The sequence below is a fragment of the Eremomyces bilateralis genome (genome assembly GCF_010015585.1).
Source record: "Eremomyces bilateralis CBS 781.70 unplaced genomic scaffold P152scaffold_16, whole genome shotgun sequence".
NCBI classification, from domain to species: domain Eukaryota; kingdom Fungi; phylum Ascomycota; class Dothideomycetes; order Eremomycetales; family Eremomycetaceae; genus Eremomyces; species Eremomyces bilateralis.
Window position 1 is genome coordinate 402823 of NW_022985082.1, and position 17306 is coordinate 420128.

General features: G+C 50.7%; 7 protein-coding genes across 7 annotated transcripts in view; 2 read left to right on the forward strand and 5 right to left on the reverse strand.

The window, feature by feature from the left end:
• Window positions 1–93: 93 nt before the first annotated feature.
• P152DRAFT_475321 (RabGAP/TBC) lies at window positions 94–1023 on the reverse strand (the record flags this gene model as incomplete). Its single annotated transcript, XM_033681410.1, has 2 exons — window positions 94–940; window positions 1001–1023. Coding segments are annotated over 2 exons (870 nt in total), but the record flags the coding sequence as incomplete, so codon positions are not given.
• A 1647-nt stretch (window positions 1024–2670) lies between these two features.
• On the forward strand, window positions 2671–4361 carry P152DRAFT_439274 (CheY-like protein; the record flags this gene model as incomplete). The annotated part of the gene is made up of 3 exons (XM_033677631.1): window positions 2671–3864; window positions 3967–4095; window positions 4221–4361. 3 exons carry the CDS (start codon window positions 2671–2673, stop codon window positions 4359–4361), a joined length of 1464 nt encoding a protein of 487 aa, XP_033532501.1.
• Window positions 4362–4843: 482 nt separating this feature from the next.
• P152DRAFT_382169 (GDSL-like Lipase/Acylhydrolase) lies at window positions 4844–5527 on the reverse strand (the record flags this gene model as incomplete). Its single annotated transcript, XM_033675753.1, has 1 exon — window positions 4844–5527. A coding segment is annotated over one exon (684 nt), but the record flags the coding sequence as incomplete, so codon positions are not given.
• Window positions 5528–6228: 701 nt separating this feature from the next.
• On the reverse strand, window positions 6229–6948 carry P152DRAFT_460167 (uncharacterized protein; the record flags this gene model as incomplete). Its single annotated transcript, XM_033679838.1, has 2 exons — window positions 6851–6948; window positions 6229–6799 (listed from the first exon to the last, which is right to left on the reverse strand). A coding segment is annotated over exon 2 (305 nt), but the record flags the coding sequence as incomplete, so codon positions are not given.
• A 3143-nt stretch (window positions 6949–10091) lies between these two features.
• P152DRAFT_86739 (uncharacterized protein) lies at window positions 10092–11335 on the reverse strand. The gene is made up of 2 exons (XM_033683293.1): window positions 10455–11335; window positions 10092–10405 (listed from the first exon to the last, which is right to left on the reverse strand). The coding sequence occupies exons 1-2, from the start codon at window positions 10981–10983 to the stop codon at window positions 10257–10259; spliced, it is 678 nt and encodes a 225-aa protein (XP_033532504.1). The 5' UTR covers window positions 10984–11335; the 3' UTR covers window positions 10092–10256.
• A 732-nt stretch (window positions 11336–12067) lies between these two features.
• Window positions 12068–12874, reverse strand: P152DRAFT_86783 (uncharacterized protein). The gene is made up of 2 exons (XM_033683295.1): window positions 12362–12874; window positions 12068–12314 (listed from the first exon to the last, which is right to left on the reverse strand). Exons 1-2 carry the CDS (start codon window positions 12684–12686, stop codon window positions 12190–12192), a joined length of 450 nt encoding a protein of 149 aa, XP_033532505.1. The 5' UTR covers window positions 12687–12874; the 3' UTR covers window positions 12068–12189.
• A 2353-nt stretch (window positions 12875–15227) lies between these two features.
• P152DRAFT_86758 (WD40 repeat-like protein) overlaps window positions 15228–17306 on the forward strand; it is a 2645-nt gene continuing 566 nt past the window's right edge. The window contains exons 1-2 of the mRNA XM_033683294.1: window positions 15228–15839; window positions 15890–17306. The exon at window positions 15890–17306 is cut by the window's right edge and continues 566 nt beyond it. Of these exons, the coding sequence (XP_033532506.1) occupies window positions 15411–15839; window positions 15890–17306 (1846 nt within the window). The 5' untranslated portion in view covers window positions 15228–15410. The remainder of the gene's footprint in view (window positions 15840–15889) is intronic.

Consider the following 17306-nt stretch of genomic DNA (forward strand, 5'->3'; position numbering starts at 1 on the left):
CCAGTGGAGGCGGAGGATCATGGCGAGGCAGATGTGGTCGGCGAGTTGGAGGGAGGGATCGCTGGCGAATAGGGCATCCCAGATGCTGAGCACGGAGTCGAAGGGGAATTCGCGGCCGAAGAGCAGGCGCAGCCATTTCATCATGAATAATTGCGGGACGACGTCGCCGGTGGAAAGGTGTTCGGCGAGACGAGGATCGACGAGGGGGAGGTAGTCTTCGTAAACTCGTTTGATACGCACGATCAAGGGAGAGTCGAGAGATCTCGACACTTTCGGTGATCTCAAGCCGGCTGTTGGCTTTGCATCGGCGCCTGGTACCTCATAAAATGACCTTGCGCCTTGCATTATGAGTCCGAACAAGGTAAAGCAATCATGCTCGACGAATTTTGCGTCAAACATTAAGATCGCTAGATCCTCATTCCCATGCTCTTCTCCACAGTCGACCGCATCACGCTCGACCACCCATAGGATCGGGGCCAATATCTCGTGCATGCCTTGCTTATACCCGATATCCGGACTCAGCTTGCAGAATATGAATAGGATGTCCAGCAACATCGTCGACGTCGATGGTTGACGGAAATATAGATTCTCAGGCATACATCGCTCAACATCTTGGTATATCTCGTTGCGGAGCTCCTCGTCCTTGCGCAGCGCCACCCAGGGAGACTCTTCGCTCTCGCTGAGCGGGTCGACGGCCGTTTCCACCTCATTGGGATTCTCGATATACTTAAGGAGGTGTTCGCGGAGGGATTGGTATGCTGTTCGGGAGCTCTGCAGCGTTGATGACCATGTGTCGCGGTCTAGGGAGTTAAACAGGAGAAATGCCTTCCAGCATACAGAACGGAGGCCAGACAGGCTTGGACCTGCGGTGCCATGTTCTTTGATATAGGTTCGGACATGGTCGAGGGTTGTGAAATCATCTAACTGCGCCCAGCATTTTCTGTGTTGTCACATCAGCTTTGGAGACTTCCATTCGGGAGGGTAAATGAGCTCGGCGTACTGTGCCTCTCCCAGCGACCGCATATTCCACCCCAGTTATAACCAATATACACATGCTACTGCCGGTGCGACTATAGCATGTATGGTAGACTAATAGGAAGATTAAATGAAGTTGGATTTCTGTCGGGAGATTCGGCTGGTGGCATGAAAGAGCTAGGACCGCGATAGGACCAGGATGGTTCAAATGGACTGCCAAAGTTCTGGATAATAGCGAATGAGCAACAGCATTCAAGATTGAATAAAAGATGGCTTCTATTCTTAATCCTTGAAATGCTCTATGAATTTCAATCCGCCGCGGGTATCTATTCACATGGGGGATACTGATTCACTGCACTCATCGATGCTACATGTACCGATATCAGATTCCTTCCAACCTTCCGATATTATATATATCTCCTAACATTCTATCTCCTAATATCTACGATGAAAGTCGCTACTACAGTTAGTACTGTACCTTAAGGTACCTTGCATGTAATAATCTAGATCACGGTCCCCTTCATGGCCAGTGGTAGTCATCACGAGCTCCTTTCCATTCTCTCCGACTAGCAGTTTCCTTCACACAGGGAGGAGAATATACCTAACATATCCTCTCCGACTCCCGTTCTAACTCCATCACCAACAATCTCCCAATCTAATCTCTCAAATTGAAGTTTGTGGAAGGCCACAGAAGCTCCAAAGGCTCAAATCAGATCGCTTGTCTCATACATGGTGGGATGTGTCCGGGAACATTAGTGACATACCAATAACCTTTAATATCCCCCCATTCGTTGGGACGCCTTGGGACGCCTTGGATCTCTCGAAAATCGGAATCGTCTGGCCAACTCATTCCTCCTCACTTTTCTCAATCCACGGAGGAGGACGTTGACGGCGGAGCTGATGGGCGATTTCAGGGCTAAACTCCAGCAACGCACCAAGCAGTTGATGCGAAGGGTGTCCAGCTCGAATGAAGAAACCCCAGGAGCGTCCAAATCCCATTCTACATCCATCCCTCCACGAACTCAAGATGCCTCCACTTCGACTGAATCTTACACTCCCATCAACCCAATGAAACCCATCAACTCTCCATCCTCACCTTCCGTTCCCCATGATCAACAGTCTCCCTTTGCCAAATCCCCTTCCGAGGACTTGAGTGTGGCCAAAACCAGGGCTGAAGGAGGTGTCGATGTTGTCCCATCAAGCTCCACAAATCCGCGTCCGACTCCGCAGGATTTCCATGTCGATCCCATAGATTCCTCGCCGAAGACATCAACTGCCAGCCCACAAGTCATTCGCAGAGACACCGTCGAATCGAAAGATCACCAACCCGGCTACCTCAGTGTTCCTTCGGTCCCATCACCAGCGATCACCGTAGTCTCGGGAGGTCGATTGCCTCAATTGAGAGAACTGACCTTGGGAAGTCCCACTCCGGGATCTGATCCAGATTCTGATCCACCGCCAGCTGAACAGACATCCACGGCCCAAAACCCGCGCCGCAAGAAGCTGCAGTTTGTCTCGAGTTCTGAATCCTCACTTAAATCCAAATCGGCTGCACGAATACTCGCTGAGGCCCCGGAGCAGTTACTGAGGAAACAATCCCTAGTTTCCAGTTCGAACGCGCATTTCATCAAAACGCTTCTTGAAGACGAATCCGCAATCGCGAACCCAGACGAGCAGCAGCGCTATATCACAGCCATGACAAAAGAACTACATCGGAAGATCTGGGTGAAGCGGCCCGGAGCGTCTCCGACGCTGGTGCAGATTCGAGAGAACGACCTGATGGACGGTGTACGGGAGATGATCTTAAAAAAGTATGCAAATTCGCTAGGCCGATACTTCGACGCTCCCGACATCACGCTCCGAATCGTCGCGAGAGACGATCCATCTTTAGAACAGACGCTGGGACCTGACGAAGAAATCTGTCGAACCCTCGATACCTACTACCCTGGCGGGCAAACTGTCGATGAGGCCCTCATTATCGACGTCCCCCATCGGCGCACGCCTCGACAGTCTCCCCGACCTACACAAATCGTCTACTACGACGACCAGTCCCGCCCATTCGAACATGGCGGCGACTACTTCCCACCTATGCCTCCGAACGTCCCCTCTCCTGCCGCAATCACCTCCACCTCCCACGAAAGCCGACACTCTCGAGATCTATCCTTATCACAAACCCACAGCAACCATAGCCACTCCCACAGCCTCGGCCACAGCTCCTTCGACCAAACCCGCTCCATGACCGTCCTCTCCACCGGCCAAGTTCCCCCTCTCCCCTCCCCTGGCGGAACCCGACGTAGCCACCTCACCCGCCCCGGCCGCCCGGCCAACGTTCGCCAACCCACGGCTTCTCCCACCGCACTCGCCAACCCTCACCGCTCTTCCCGCCCACACGATTCCGGCGATCTGGCACCCGCCCCTGCCATCATCTCAACCCCTCCAACCGAACACCCTCCCACAGCCGCCCAACCGACCTCCCGCCCCACAACCCCACGCGTATCATCTCCGCGACCAAAAGGCCGGCGCCGAATGAGACTTCGACCCGACGGAACCAACTCGGCTGCCACCACACCCGCGCCCATGTCTCTCTCCATCCCGACGATCGAAACGTCCGTGCCGCCGATCAACGTGCTAATCGTCGAAGACAATCACATCAACCTGAAGCTGCTCGAGCAATTCATCCGCCGCCTCAAGGTACGATGGGCGAGCGCACAGAACGGGCGGGAAGCCGTGAACAAGTGGCGAACCGGCGGGTTCCATCTGGTGCTGATGGACATCCAGCTGCCGATCATGAGCGGGCTAGAAGCCACGAAGGAGATTCGGCGACTCGAGCGGGTGAACGGCATCGGGGTGCTGGCGAACTCGACGCCGACGCCCGGGGAGGAGAAGAGTGTGAGCGAGGGCGGTTTGGGGAACGTGGTGCCGACGTCGTTGCTCGGCGAGGATAAGGATAAGGCGGTGTCCGGGAGCGGCGAGATGGGGAGGAAGCTGAAGGAGGGGGATAAGTTGGTGGATCGGAGCTTGTTTAAGAGTCCCGTTATTATCGTCGCGTTGACGGCGAGTAATCTGCAGAGCGATCGACATGAGGCGTTGGCGGCGGGGTGTAATGATTTCTTGACAAAGGTACGCATCTCTCTCTTTCCTCTCTCTCCATCCTCCAAGCCTGCGAGTGCACTTTGCCCTAATTTCCCCCCTTCATTTCTTACCAGCTCTGCTCACTTTGATGTCTGCTAACTGTCGCTTCACAGCCCGTCAATTTCGTCTGGCTCGAACGCAAAGTCAAGGAATGGGGCTGCATGCAAGCGCTCATCGACTTCGACGGCTGGCGCAAATGGAAGGATTTCAGCCAGAACGACGAGGGTGCCGAGAAGAAGAAAGAGGAGAAGTAGATTGCGGAGTTCTCGCACCACGGACCGGCATAAACGAGCATCGGTATTACTTTTTCACCCTTCATTTTGAAGCAGGTTCTTTTCATGTCATCACATTCCCCTACCGGACCTGGTGGTCCGGGATGGCGGCGTTTAATTCGCTGGTAGCGTTTTGAGGGTTGGTGTGTCATTTATGATGGGCAGCGCCTGAGGTTATGGGGATGTAAAAGTCTGTTGCACGCTCGAACACGATAAGTCTTATTTGCTATTTTCAAGCGTTTTACTCGTATCTGAACAGATGCTGTTCGGATTTGTCTTATTAGCATTCTTGATGGGGTTCTAGAGCATTTTTGCCGGGCAACAACAGGCTAGAAAGAACATGCATTGGCACTTCAAGCTCCGTCCGACGTTCTCACAATATCAGAGTCCTAAATGGCCTCTATTGTTCTTATCACCTATCCTCTACCGACTTCCAACCCCCTTCAGACAGTCTTCCCCGCCTTTATCGCCTGACTCACCGCCGCATCCTCCTTAAAAAACCCCTTCGTCTCCGGATACTTCGCCACGATCAAATCCGCCACCATCCTCCCAAACAACTTACTCCCCTTCGCATTCACATGTGTATTATCCCCGCTCTTCAACGCATACGCTGTATTCACCTTTGTCCCCACCTTATTCACATACTCCGTGCTCGCCCCGTTCAAATCTATCCACCATGCTCCCGCCTTCTCCGCTGCCGCCACCGTCGCCTTGTTCTCCTCCGCGAAGGTCTCCTTCACCTTCGCCCCGTTAAACGACCGCCGCGTCAACGGCGTCACCAAGATCGGCACTCCCCCGGCCTTCTTCACTTCGCCGGCCATCTTCTGCAGGTTCGCGCCGTACTGTGCGATACTGATTTTCTTGTCGGGCTTCTGGTCATTGTGCCCGAACTGGATCGTCACGTACACCTGCTTCTTCCCCGCGACGCTCTTCGCTTCCTTGAGCACCTCGTCCCAATACCCGTCACTGCGGTAGGAGACTGTCGTGCGCCCGTTGTGGCCGAGGTTCTTCCCCGTGGCCGGCGGCTGGAGGTAGGCGAGGAAGCCGTTGCCCCAGCCGCCGCCGCCGGAGGATTGGGGCGCGGTGGTGCTGTCGCCGGCGAGGAGGAAGTGGGCGGGGAGGGCGGCGGCGTTTGCTTTGGGAGAAGGGAGGGAGAAGGTGGGGGAGGAGAGGAGGAAAAGCGGGAGGAGGGACAGGAGATGCATTGTGGGCGAATTGATGTGGCCTTGAGAGTATAGCGAGGAACATATTTGGAGATCGATGCGGCGATCTGGTGGCATTAATACTAGTGGGGAGAGGGCGTGGCATGGGTTATATGGATGGAATAATGGATGGAATAATGGACAGGGAAAGCTTAATTTAACGCACGCTTCATTAATCTCGAGCAACACTATCACTATACCTCAGTTGATACTCTAAGAAGTTAAATCTGCCGGTCCTAATCCTTGTGCTTCCGTATTATTATTAGTTACCATCGTGATGTAGAATTGGTCCATGGTTTAGCCGCTCCTACATTCGAGGATGCCCACCTTCTCCACTGACCCACAGGCTATGGTACAACTCTTGATAAACACACCCACAGTCAGACTCAGTTTTATCGAACTATTTTGAACCTTTCCTCCGCTCCCAATATGGTCGGCCTTGCTAGCGCTTTGGTGGTGTCGATGACCGGACTGGTCGTAGAGAATGAGATGTTGGTACTTCAAAGCTCTCAGGGTCATGTAATGTTCAAGTATGGAGGGAGTCAAGCTGTACATGCGTTGAAACCGAGGGGCCCATACTTGGAAGCCAGAGGTATGAGAGTAAGGTACCAAATGGAAACATTTATATCACGAATTGTTCAATTTCAAGCTGACCTTGTGCCACTATCCTAGTTGGTAATACACTTCTCGATTGAACTTTTTGGATCTCCTGCGTTGGCTGCCCAAATTCCTGCAGCATACTGTGTCGTGCATAGGTCCGGTATTTTGCTCACTCATTCTCCTCAGCCTCCTCCTCCCCGCCGTCCCCTGGTTGATGGTCGGTATCATCGCAATTGATCGCACCAGAGTATGACTCGACCATGATGCATGGAAGGCACAGGCATGGCATCTTGTCCGGGGTGGCAAACCACTCGAATACCAGCGCCAGATGGGTGGCCTTCAATCCGTTGCGGGGATGGACCTCTTTGTCGCACTTCGTGCATGGCTGTGGAGGCTCAATGAGAGTAGTGAGCATGCTCTCTATCATCCTAATGATGGAATAATAAGGAGTATGCCGATTCTTCGCTTGCTGGTCCATAATTTGAATCAGGTATGACTCGGCAGTACCAGTTGTCGAGTCACAGTCACAGGCAGTTGGAGCCTCGGAGAGCTGGATGTTTTCCCGCTAGTGGTCTATAAAACTATCCTTCATAGCGGTTTTCAAATCTTGAAGTAGGCCTTGGCTGGTGTGTTAGTACCCTGTGCATTTATCCCAGTTGAATGACTTACAGAAAATTTGAAAGTCAAAACACTCCTAGTGCCGCTCCTCGAAGTCAAAGATTGAGTGCCCCATTACAATTGCTAGCTAACGAGCATAAGCTTGGAAATTCTTCGCATCATCCACAGTATATGTAATTCTAAGCGAGTCTATCATCTCGTGGCTTGAGGGGCAAACAATATTCGCTGACCCTGGCTTCGAGAGCGCTTCATAGCTCGGTAGTCCCGGTAGAAGTTTATACTGCTCCAACCAGCAGTCGGGTTGCGCCCTGGATGACATACATTGCCCTATACGCTTCGGCCATTTCGGTAACGTCAACCATGGCCTCCGTTCCTTCGACTTGCTTCAGCCAGCCGGGGATAAGATGAATGGCTTTGAGGAAGGATTCCATTGCCACGGCACCCTCTTCGGGGAGGTTACCATAATCTTCTTGAGGTCGGATTTCAAGACTTAGTCGCCCTAGTTGTCTTCCCCCTTCCGATCATTGGATTCAATTTCCGGTTGATCCCCTTTCCGTTGCAACTCCAGTTTGTCCCTCAATATGGAAGACGCTCCCCTCAGGTCCGACGACCAAAATAAGATCTCCTTCGGGGTCGATAACTACTCGGTCAGAAGGATTGTTGCCGTTGTCTTCCATGGTTCCAATTGGATGAGTCTTAAGGGCGTGGCCAATAGCCAGCAATAAGGAAGTTTTTCAGAAAGATAAAGCGAGGTTATTTGTTTGCCTTTCTGACTAACTATATTCTGTTCTATATAATATTTAAGATCAACACTCTACATAGCGGTCTCTCATGTCTGAAACGACTGAACCCGATCACTGTTTCTACAACAGGAGAAGAAAGGAATTCTATAGCTTGTGATTCGTTGGTCACACAGAGATCTTTATATTCCTCGTTATTATAACAAGTACTACAGTCAGCTTCTTTAAGTTTGCAAACTGCTTTCTTGTACGTAACTAGAGGTTTCACAACTTCTTAGTAAGTTTGGTTCAGTACGCCAATGCCCATTTACGCGAACTTTCCGAGATCTTAGAACCATCTGACGTTGATTACAATCAGATATATCCTACCAATGGCCCATATGACATGAAACAGTTGGCAATTCCTTGACTTAAACCCTTATATATTTGGCTTATAATGCACTACTATAGTCAGAGGGGTGTAGAAAGGTACAACCTATAAGAAACCGCAACATGAAGGACCTGCTCCCAGAAGCATTCCAACAGTTCAATTTCTTTGCCAGACTAGGCAGCTTCAAGTTGGTCGTCAGAACTAGCTACTGTATCAGAATCAGGCGATCCTTCACTGTCTGAATCGGAGTGAACACTATAAGCATCGCTGTCATGTTCCCCACAGTCGATTGCATCCTCAAAATCGCCGTCACGGATGCAAGCGGCACATAGATTGGGCATATCATCGTAGGCAGCAAGCCATTCTGAAACCATGTCACGATGAATAGCCTTGTAATTAGGAACGGGGTGGAAGGCATCCAGTTTGCATGGCCACGGTAATCTCTGGGGGTAGCAGTCCAGGATCGATGTCATGAAACTGAGAAGCGAGTCATTTCGTGCCAATGGATGGCGCGCAGTATAGGGCAACGGTAGATTCCAGGTTTTGATATATTCCCGCCGAAGAGTAACTTTGCACTAGCAGCCTTCACAGGCAAGCAAAAGTTCATGCATTCCGACCTCGGATAGTTCCCGAGATTCCAAGAATCCAACGGTCGTTCTCTTCCTCATCTCCTGAAGCAAGTCTGCATGTACACTGTCAGTTTATCCACTCAAGTTCACGGGGTGAATGGGGGTCCCCATATAGGACATGGTCTGGCAGGGCATCCATGGCCGTTTCTAAGTGAAGGCTGATAAATGGCAAATCCGAGAGCAAACGTAGATGTTTCGCAATGTGGCTAAACTGATCGTCCAAACGTGTGATGTAGGCAGCGCCCAGCCAGTTCAGAAGTTTCGTAGATATCGGTGACTTTTCACCGTCAGATTCGTCGGTCGAGCGGCCCAACTTGTTGAGAGTCTCTATTGTCGGTGGAATCGGCAGCTCCTCGTCTAGCCAAGCCTTCATCGGCAGCCGAATCGAGTGGGTAGAATGATTCTTCTCGGCAGCGATGGCAATTTCCAAAATGTCATCCCCACGTGGACGTTTTCGATCGGAATCGGCCAAGACATGATGAATACATCAGCAGAGAAACCCTATGGCAAGGAGAGAGTCGTCGGGGAGATCAACTCTCTTGATTTGAAGATTGGAATCCATATCCTGGCCCTTCCGAGAGCTTGGACTGAGCATTTTGTTGAATGTTGAGGAGGCCTTCTTCATCAGGCCTGAGTGTACCCGAATTTCTGTCCGCAGTCCTCCTCCAACAGCGAGGGTAAGGTCACCTTCGGGGTCCACGATGGGGAGGTCATGTTGCGGCTGGTCGATTTTCATCTCCGTGTCCGCCATCGCTGTGGTTGTAAGGCCCCTGGGCTGTCTGATTGACCGGAGAGAAAATTCCTTCGTCTCATTGTACTTTAAATGTGTTTTACTTTGCTTTACTTTCAGCTGTCGTCTTCCTATCCGGTCAAAAGCTCAGAGGTGCCCTTACGTGACGGAGTTCTAAAAATAACGTGCTCACTGAAGCCATATCAGGTACAAGTGCCTAGGACAAGCGCCCACTGCATGGTCTGTATGGCACTGTGGCTGGGTTTGGCCCTATTCAATATTCAGCTCTGTCTTGTTTATCTCAATAGCAAGGCTCGGGGAATAAAGGGCGCAATTGGTGGCCAATGGAACGGAGCGATGGGAACCATTTTCACGGATGCAAGATGTGAGTCATGCACTATGGCAATGCGCCTAGCCATTCACTAGAGGCAGCAACGCGGCCGCTACGGAGACTTATATTGAATTTCAATTGGGTGCTTCTCCGTTTCTGCTCCGCTTCTGAATCTCGCTCCACGTTTGGAGTTGCTTGGATGATCGCAACATCTCGATTTCGCCTGTTTGGTCTGATTCAATCGTTCCTAAAATGCAATAGATCCATCCTGAAAGCTCTTCCGCGACCCAAATGGGTGCCATTGCTTCGACGTTTCATCTTTTGGTGATCATCAACGTCGGACAGCAGATTATCTTGCTGAGGGATTCCTCTCTTAGGCCTTTCAGGCTGGCTAATAATGCTTATGCGGTTGGAGAGAGTTTTCAAACAGTCCCTTGCGTACGCATATGAGGCATATTCCTGGTAGCTCTTCTAAGTCCGCAAGCCATTCGGCCATCAGAGCTGGGAGCACAAGTTCGTAGTCGGGAATTCCATGATCTTTCTCCTCGCAGAGAGGGTCATCATACATCGGTTCAAGGCCGTTCTGCAATAGGTGGTCCATCAGAGACAGCAATGATTGGAATGGGTTTTGAGATCCCTCCGTGGTCAAGTGCCTGGTCAAGTTTGCTCGGTAGGCCCCCCAAGCTCATGGGCCCAACTGCATTCAGTGCATTGGAAACGGCTTTGCCCGTGGAGGGTGTCCATGTATTGTACCAGAAAGGTGATGAAATTGCTCTTCATGTTGGTTTTCAGATCCTGGAGCAGGGCTGTAACCCGTATCAGCGTTGCGTCTGGTTACCGGAAACTCTAACCTACAAATGAGTTGCCATGGAATAAAATCCATTATATGATTTCCAGCTCTTTGAAAGCTTAGGAAGGACGCATCCATAACTAAGCAGAGGTGCTTAGAGATGTCTTCGAACCGGATCTTTTCATCCATCACATATGCGCAGACCAGGTAGTCCATGATATCGCGAGCCGTTTGATCCTTTTTGGGAAAACATGTTTTTTTTAAGTAGTATCCCCCGTCCTCCATTCCTATGGAATTTCCCAGGTTCCCTGACCGGAGTGTTTTTATACTTGGGATTCTTGGGAGCTTAGTATGCAGCCAACGGTCTGCAACGCATTGGATTACCGGCGTCATCTGGTATTTATCCGCCGTCACCGCGATATCCAGCAGCAACTCGCCCGACATGTATGTTTTCCGAATCTCAATATCATGGTAAAGGCACCGGCAGATAAAGAGTATTGCGCGAGGATCATCATCTGGGAGTTCGATTGACTTCGGGGTGCCCGACGCAGCACCAACGTCCAGCTGTCCTTCTTTAAAATTCGGGCCAAGCATGACATTGAAAACAGGCGATGCCTTCTTCAAAAGAAAGAATGGACTTGGAGTATATCCTTGAACGAGCGGCCTGTTACCAGGTGTAGGTCACCGTCATGGTCAAGGATAGTTGTCTCATGGGGATATTCACCCATCGCGGTTTATTTTGAAGCGACTAGAGTTCGGAGGTATTGTAAATAGCATGTGACAAGTTTGCAATAGACCTTGTGGTAAGAATATAGATTGAAATATTTCAAGGTAGGTTGGTATTAGTAGCAGCGGAAGTTGGTTCATCAATTGAGATGCACGTTGTGAGTTGTCGGGGGCTGGATGAATGAATGATAGACCTGGGACCGGGTTATTTACGAGTAACTATGCATATTAGTTAATTCTGTGCACTGGTAACCAGGGTAACAGCCCGGTAACTTACCATCGGATTCTACCAAAAGATTCAAATAATTACCATTCTAGAAGAAAACTGAGGGTTTCTCTCCCCCACTTTAGCGCCAGCCAAGTATAAGGAGAGCCTGAAAATCACTATGCCCGATTAAGTTGCGACTATTAACCCGGTTCTGTGTGGTCAGAGTATCTGTATATTCAATTTTATAACAACTATGGATAGGGGATATTTGATGAATGATGCTATTTCCACGACTGTAGGCATCTCCATTGCTAAATCCGATACCAATCCTCATCGAACCATACCCTTCGCTGTATGCGTATATATGAAACCTTTTCTGCTTTCGATGCTCTGCCCACTGTCTTTGGATCATGAAATCTGCCCGTTCATCGATAATCCGGAACCTTATTCCCTTCAAGTCCGATATTAAGTGAATCATCCTTTCCGAGTAGGTTATCGTAATGTAATCTGGATCGATATTAGGAAAGAAAATCAACCAAAGCGCCCCAGACCCCAACCAGCTTGTCAGGGTGCGACATGTAAACCCCTTTTCTCTGAGTGGCGTTAAGTGCGTTGGCAACATCTCCTCCCACGAAACACTGAAGGCATATCCGAGATTGCCGAGATTGCTTCAGCCACTTATTCACCACGGCAACATGAGCCATATCGTAGTCTGGTCGACTATGTCCTCCACACCTTAGAGGGCAATGCCCCAGCTTCTTAATCTCCATTGCCATGAGATTTTGCAAGAAGGAAAGGATAGAGTGTTCCCCCCACTCAGTATACAATCCGGGCTCAAATGCTGCGACTGCATCCATGTATGCGCTTTATGCATGCTTCGGCCATCCGCATGCACTGCATGGTGTCAATCCGGAGCGCAGAGAGTTGATGACGGTTTTCAAGAGACGTAATAGCTGGGGTTGTAGCTGGAATCGTAGCGCTTGAAGTAGGCCTATCCAAATCAATGACCATTCGAGCGCTCTATCTGTTGTGACTTACAGAGGAGACCCCACGGAACCACATCGGATATTCTCTTAGGTACCAAATTCACGATAGATCCTTGATGTTCATGGCATAGCGAGCGAGAGATCTTGTTGAAATGATCGCCATCCTTGAAAAGGTATGCCGCTGCCAATTTATCAAGAAGCTCCACAACCTCCTCAACGTCAATGTTTGAAAAGTCCCAATTTGGAGCGTCCACATTAGGAAGTACTATGATAAATGAGGGAACTGACAACCAATGGTGGAGCATTGGCTTTATCGCCTCAAAAGTATCGTATCTGTCCGCCGCGATGACCACCGGCAACCGTTGCAGCGAAGGCATATAGAGCGAAGGTAGCCTGTGGTGGATGATTCTGCATAGAACCTCGATAGCATTAGGGTTGTCTTCCGGCAATAGACTCTCCTTGGGATGGTCAGAATCGAGATTTTGACCTTTCCTTGAAGTTGGGGCCTAGTTTGGCTTTGAAGACAGAGGACGCCTGTCGGAGAAATAAGGAGTGCACACGAATTCGAACCATGTGTTCCTTAGACCCGACGATGAGGATGAAATTCCCTTCCGGTGCCAAGTTGACAAGGCGTGGTGCAATTGGAGTACTCTCCATCGACTCCGATGATCTAGCTCGAGAAGGCATCTCTACATAATAGATGTGTGAGTGATGGAGAGTTTCCGGTTTCCCGCGTGATGACGAGTAGAGAAGTGAAATTGAGGAGACGAGGTGGAGAAGTGAGAGGGAGAAGGTGGAGGAGGAGCCGGTGGGAGAAGTGAGATGAGAGAAGGAGATGAGAAGTGAAGCGGGGGAGTGAGAAGGGAGAAAGAAGTTAAATAGTAAATAAGAAGTGAGGTCGAAGCCAGGCGATACTGAGAGATCAGTGTAATCTTCCAAATCCAACTCATGGATAAACGGAAGACGTAATCTCACGATTCGGGGCCACGAATTTCATTCGACTTAATCAACATAATAGCATAGATAGAGCTGGATTTGACGACAGTATCGCTATTCGTCTTCCGGGCTCTGAAACATCCTTTTTGGTGCGAAGTGAAACTCCTCCTTCAGTGAACTAACGAAGTGGTACTGGTGAAGAAACCCAGAGAATGCAAACGGGTAGGTACCTTGAGCGGAAAGGTGTTCTGGTTACACAGCGCGTTGCCATTCTGGAAAATTTTAATACTCACTTTCTATCCCAACCTCGATCTCTGGCCGACGAGCCATATAAAGTACCATCTTGTTACTTTTTCCATCACCTAGATTGTGCAACACAATGATCCTTAGTAAATCCGAGGAATCCCAAGTCCCCATGATCCAGCCAGAACCATTCTGTCGACCCGATAGTAATACTCGGTTGAACATGGAGTCGAGCAAACACACATACATTCGCTCTTAATATGCCTGGAACTTCACCTTTAGCATCTAATTTCGGATGACGGGCTCGACTCCAAAGAGGGCCACCCCCTATAACCATCTCTTGAGCCGTGCTCATGGCAGTCACGAACACTACGGCATCAGCGCCGGCTTCCTCGCTATCATCAAATAGCAGATCATGGTCCGTCCAGCTGAGGCATGCGAAACTCGGACCGAGACCGTTGGTTACTTCCAATCCAACCGCTCCAGCTTCGACCACCATGTAGCCAAAGTCAAGTTCCGATGTGCCGATCAAGGCTGGCCGTTAAGGGGCCGGCTGCGGATGGTTTTGGTGGTGTGGGTGACCAAGTTGACGAGGTCAGGATGACCGGGGCCAACGAATGCGTCAAAGCATACGGATTGCGAATTGGTTTTTAGAATGGAGAGAACGTAGGAGGAGCACGTGCCAAGTTCGCTTTAACCATATGGAAGGCCGTTTTGGCAATGACCTGATGATGAGTCACATCCTGGATTCGGTGGAGAGCGGCTCAGAGCGCACCTTCAAACAAGCACGTGCAATCTGGTACAGAAGAACGCGGATAATAGATCATAGAAGTGGAAGAAGGCGCAAGAGTTCCGGGTGGGGCTTATGATTGTGGAATGAAGATGATGAAATGTATTGACGCCATACTAAACCCATATTCCATAATTCCATTAAGGAGAAATACTACCTACATGGTGCCATAGATGAGGTTGGGTAAGTACAACAGGATGGATTTCGCACGCGACTTGACTGAATGCTCTGATTTATAAGAGTCGCATCCGAGTCAGGGCGATGGCACTGATAGGATCCGACAGAAGACATCGTTAGTAATACGACCGGTGAGCATTCAGACGTTGGAGTTGGGAGGGTCCCGATGCAGGTACACGATAGTGGAATCCACCATCGGATTTAAGGTGTTTCTAGTGTACGACCGGCTGGCAATCCCCCCAGAATATTGGGATTATCCACGCCTCATGTTTAATGGAGGGCAGACATTGAATACAGGATTGGACATTTGCAAGAGCTGCACATGGGTATATCTTTCGAGGCGACGAATGGCATGTAATTGATAATACTAATATGGCGTCAGTCGAAAACGGAGACGGACGAGATAGAGAGAGTGAGGGAATTTTTTGACGTGCTCTTGCGTGCTATGTTTGCGCCACATGATCCAGGTCACGTGGCCGAATTGTGTGACCCCCATCCTTGCAATTGGGTCAGCCTCTCGACCGCTTTGTTCTCTGATTCCTCCACCTGATCTGGGAATTGAACTTCGCCTATGGCGTCGCTGATCCATCCAGGAATCAAATAAATTTAAAGATAACCGAGGGTTTAGTGGGCGATTCGAGCTTCACGAAGTGGAATCCTGCGCTTGAATGACTTGGCAGTTATTAACTTCGACTGCCGCCTGAGCATTGGACCCTACCGACCATCACGACTTGGGGCTGAGGGTCCCACTGACACGACATTGATCCTGATACAACCCGACGCTGTGGATTGCATCTTCTGTATTCCTGGGCAATATCTCCCTTCGCACGCCATCCGGAGTGCTCAATATCAATTGCCTTCCATCCCTGTATCAAAAGGGGCTCGAGCCTTTTATTGGCCCCATCTTACGTCCGGATTGAAAGGCTGACGGCATCCCAACTGACCGCCTCGAATCATGGATTCCTTCAAAACCCGCCCCCGACCAGATCCGGACGCCCGATATATGAACGAAGATACGGCTCGTCACCAGAGGCATTCGTCACGCCGGGAGACTCTGAACAGATTCGCTGACCAGAACGATTATGTCGACCTGAATGACCGCAATCACGGCATCGGAATGCCCCAGATGTCAACTTCCTACAATAGCGCAATCGGCCGTGGTGACGGCAGCATTGCTATATCCTCGACAAGCAGACACGCAGGAGAAAGCGTCGCACCCTTCCTGTCCAGACATATCCCTCAACAATATGCACCCCAAGGCGATCAACCCGAAGAACCCACAGCGATGCAGTTGCAGTCGAATACGAAATACTGTTATCGTCATCGACCTGACCTGAAATGTAGACGGCAGGTCAACGAGCCGTCGATGGGGCAGCTTCAGAATGTATGTACAACCATACTTAACATCGTCGCTCGTTTCTGACTCATGAATAGGAACTCGCTTCATTATCTGGATCCGACCAGCAAGGCATTGCACATGTCTGGTCGCTGTTCTCCGCCGCTCCATCGAAGCACCGCAATCTTATATTACAAGGCATACTCGCACAATGCTGTTTCCCACAATTATCGATGATCTCAAGTTCCGTCCGGGATTTAATCAAGATCGACTTCCTTTCTGCTTTGCCACCCGAGATAGGCTTGAAAATCCTCATGTACCTCGATGCAAAGTCGCTATGCCAAGCGGCTCTCGTTAGTCGGGGATGGAGGGAACTGGCGGATGACGACGCTATCTGGCATCGCATGTGCGAGCAGCATATTGGCGGGAAGTGCAAGAAGTGCGGGATCGGACTACCGCTGCGACTGCGAAATGAAAAGCGACGGGCGCAACTAGAAGAGAGCACCGACGTAGCAACCGACCCAAACATGGTGGCGAGTCCATCGTCCGAATTTAGGTCGGCCGCCACGAGTCGCGAGTCGAGTGTCGATCCCACACATACGAGTCCGATGAAGCGCAAATCCGACCATGCCTCAGCGGACGACTTGGTCAAGCGCGTGTGCACAAAATCACTGCGAGAGGCCGCCGCAGACGCTGCCTCCACTCCTCGGAAGCGACCGTGGAAGGAAGTGTACCGGGAGCGGCATAAGGTTGGACTCAACTGGAAGAAGGGCCGATACAACCTACAGGTGCTCAGAGGCCACCGCAATGGGGTGATGTGTTTGCAGTTCAACGAGAAGATCCTCGCCACTGGTTCATATGACTCGACCATCAAGATCTGGTGTATGAAGACAGGAAAAGAAATCCGCACCCTTGAAGGCCATACATCTGGCGTTCGTTGTCTGCAATTCGACGATACGCTACTGATGAGTGGCAGCATCGACAAGACTCTCAAAGTCTGGAACTGGCGCACTGGAGAGTGCATCCGCACTTTCCATGATCACACCGGTGGTATCATCGGACTGCACTTCGTCGGCCCATATATTGCCTCCGCAAGCATGGACAAGACAGTCCGTGTGCTTGACCGTGATCGACAAGCTAAATTTACCTTGCGTGGCCACACCGACTGGGTGAACGCAGTCAAGATCGATCTACCATCTCGAACGATCTTCTCCGCCAGCGACGATATGACCGTCAAGCTATGGGACCTCGATACCCATCAATGTCTCCACACTTTCACCGGCCACGTCGGGCAAGTGCAGCAAGTCCTCTTCATGCCGCACGGTTTCGAACTCGACGACGACACCCGCGCAGCACTCGTCTCCGACTCCGACACCGACCATGAAGATGGAGCCACCCTCATCGCCCGCCCCGACACCCCGATTGGCAACCATTTCCACCACCAACCTCCGACCGCCATCCCCGCCCAAGCGCCCGATCACGCCCCTCCCGCCGACTCCTCCCCCGAGCAGCACA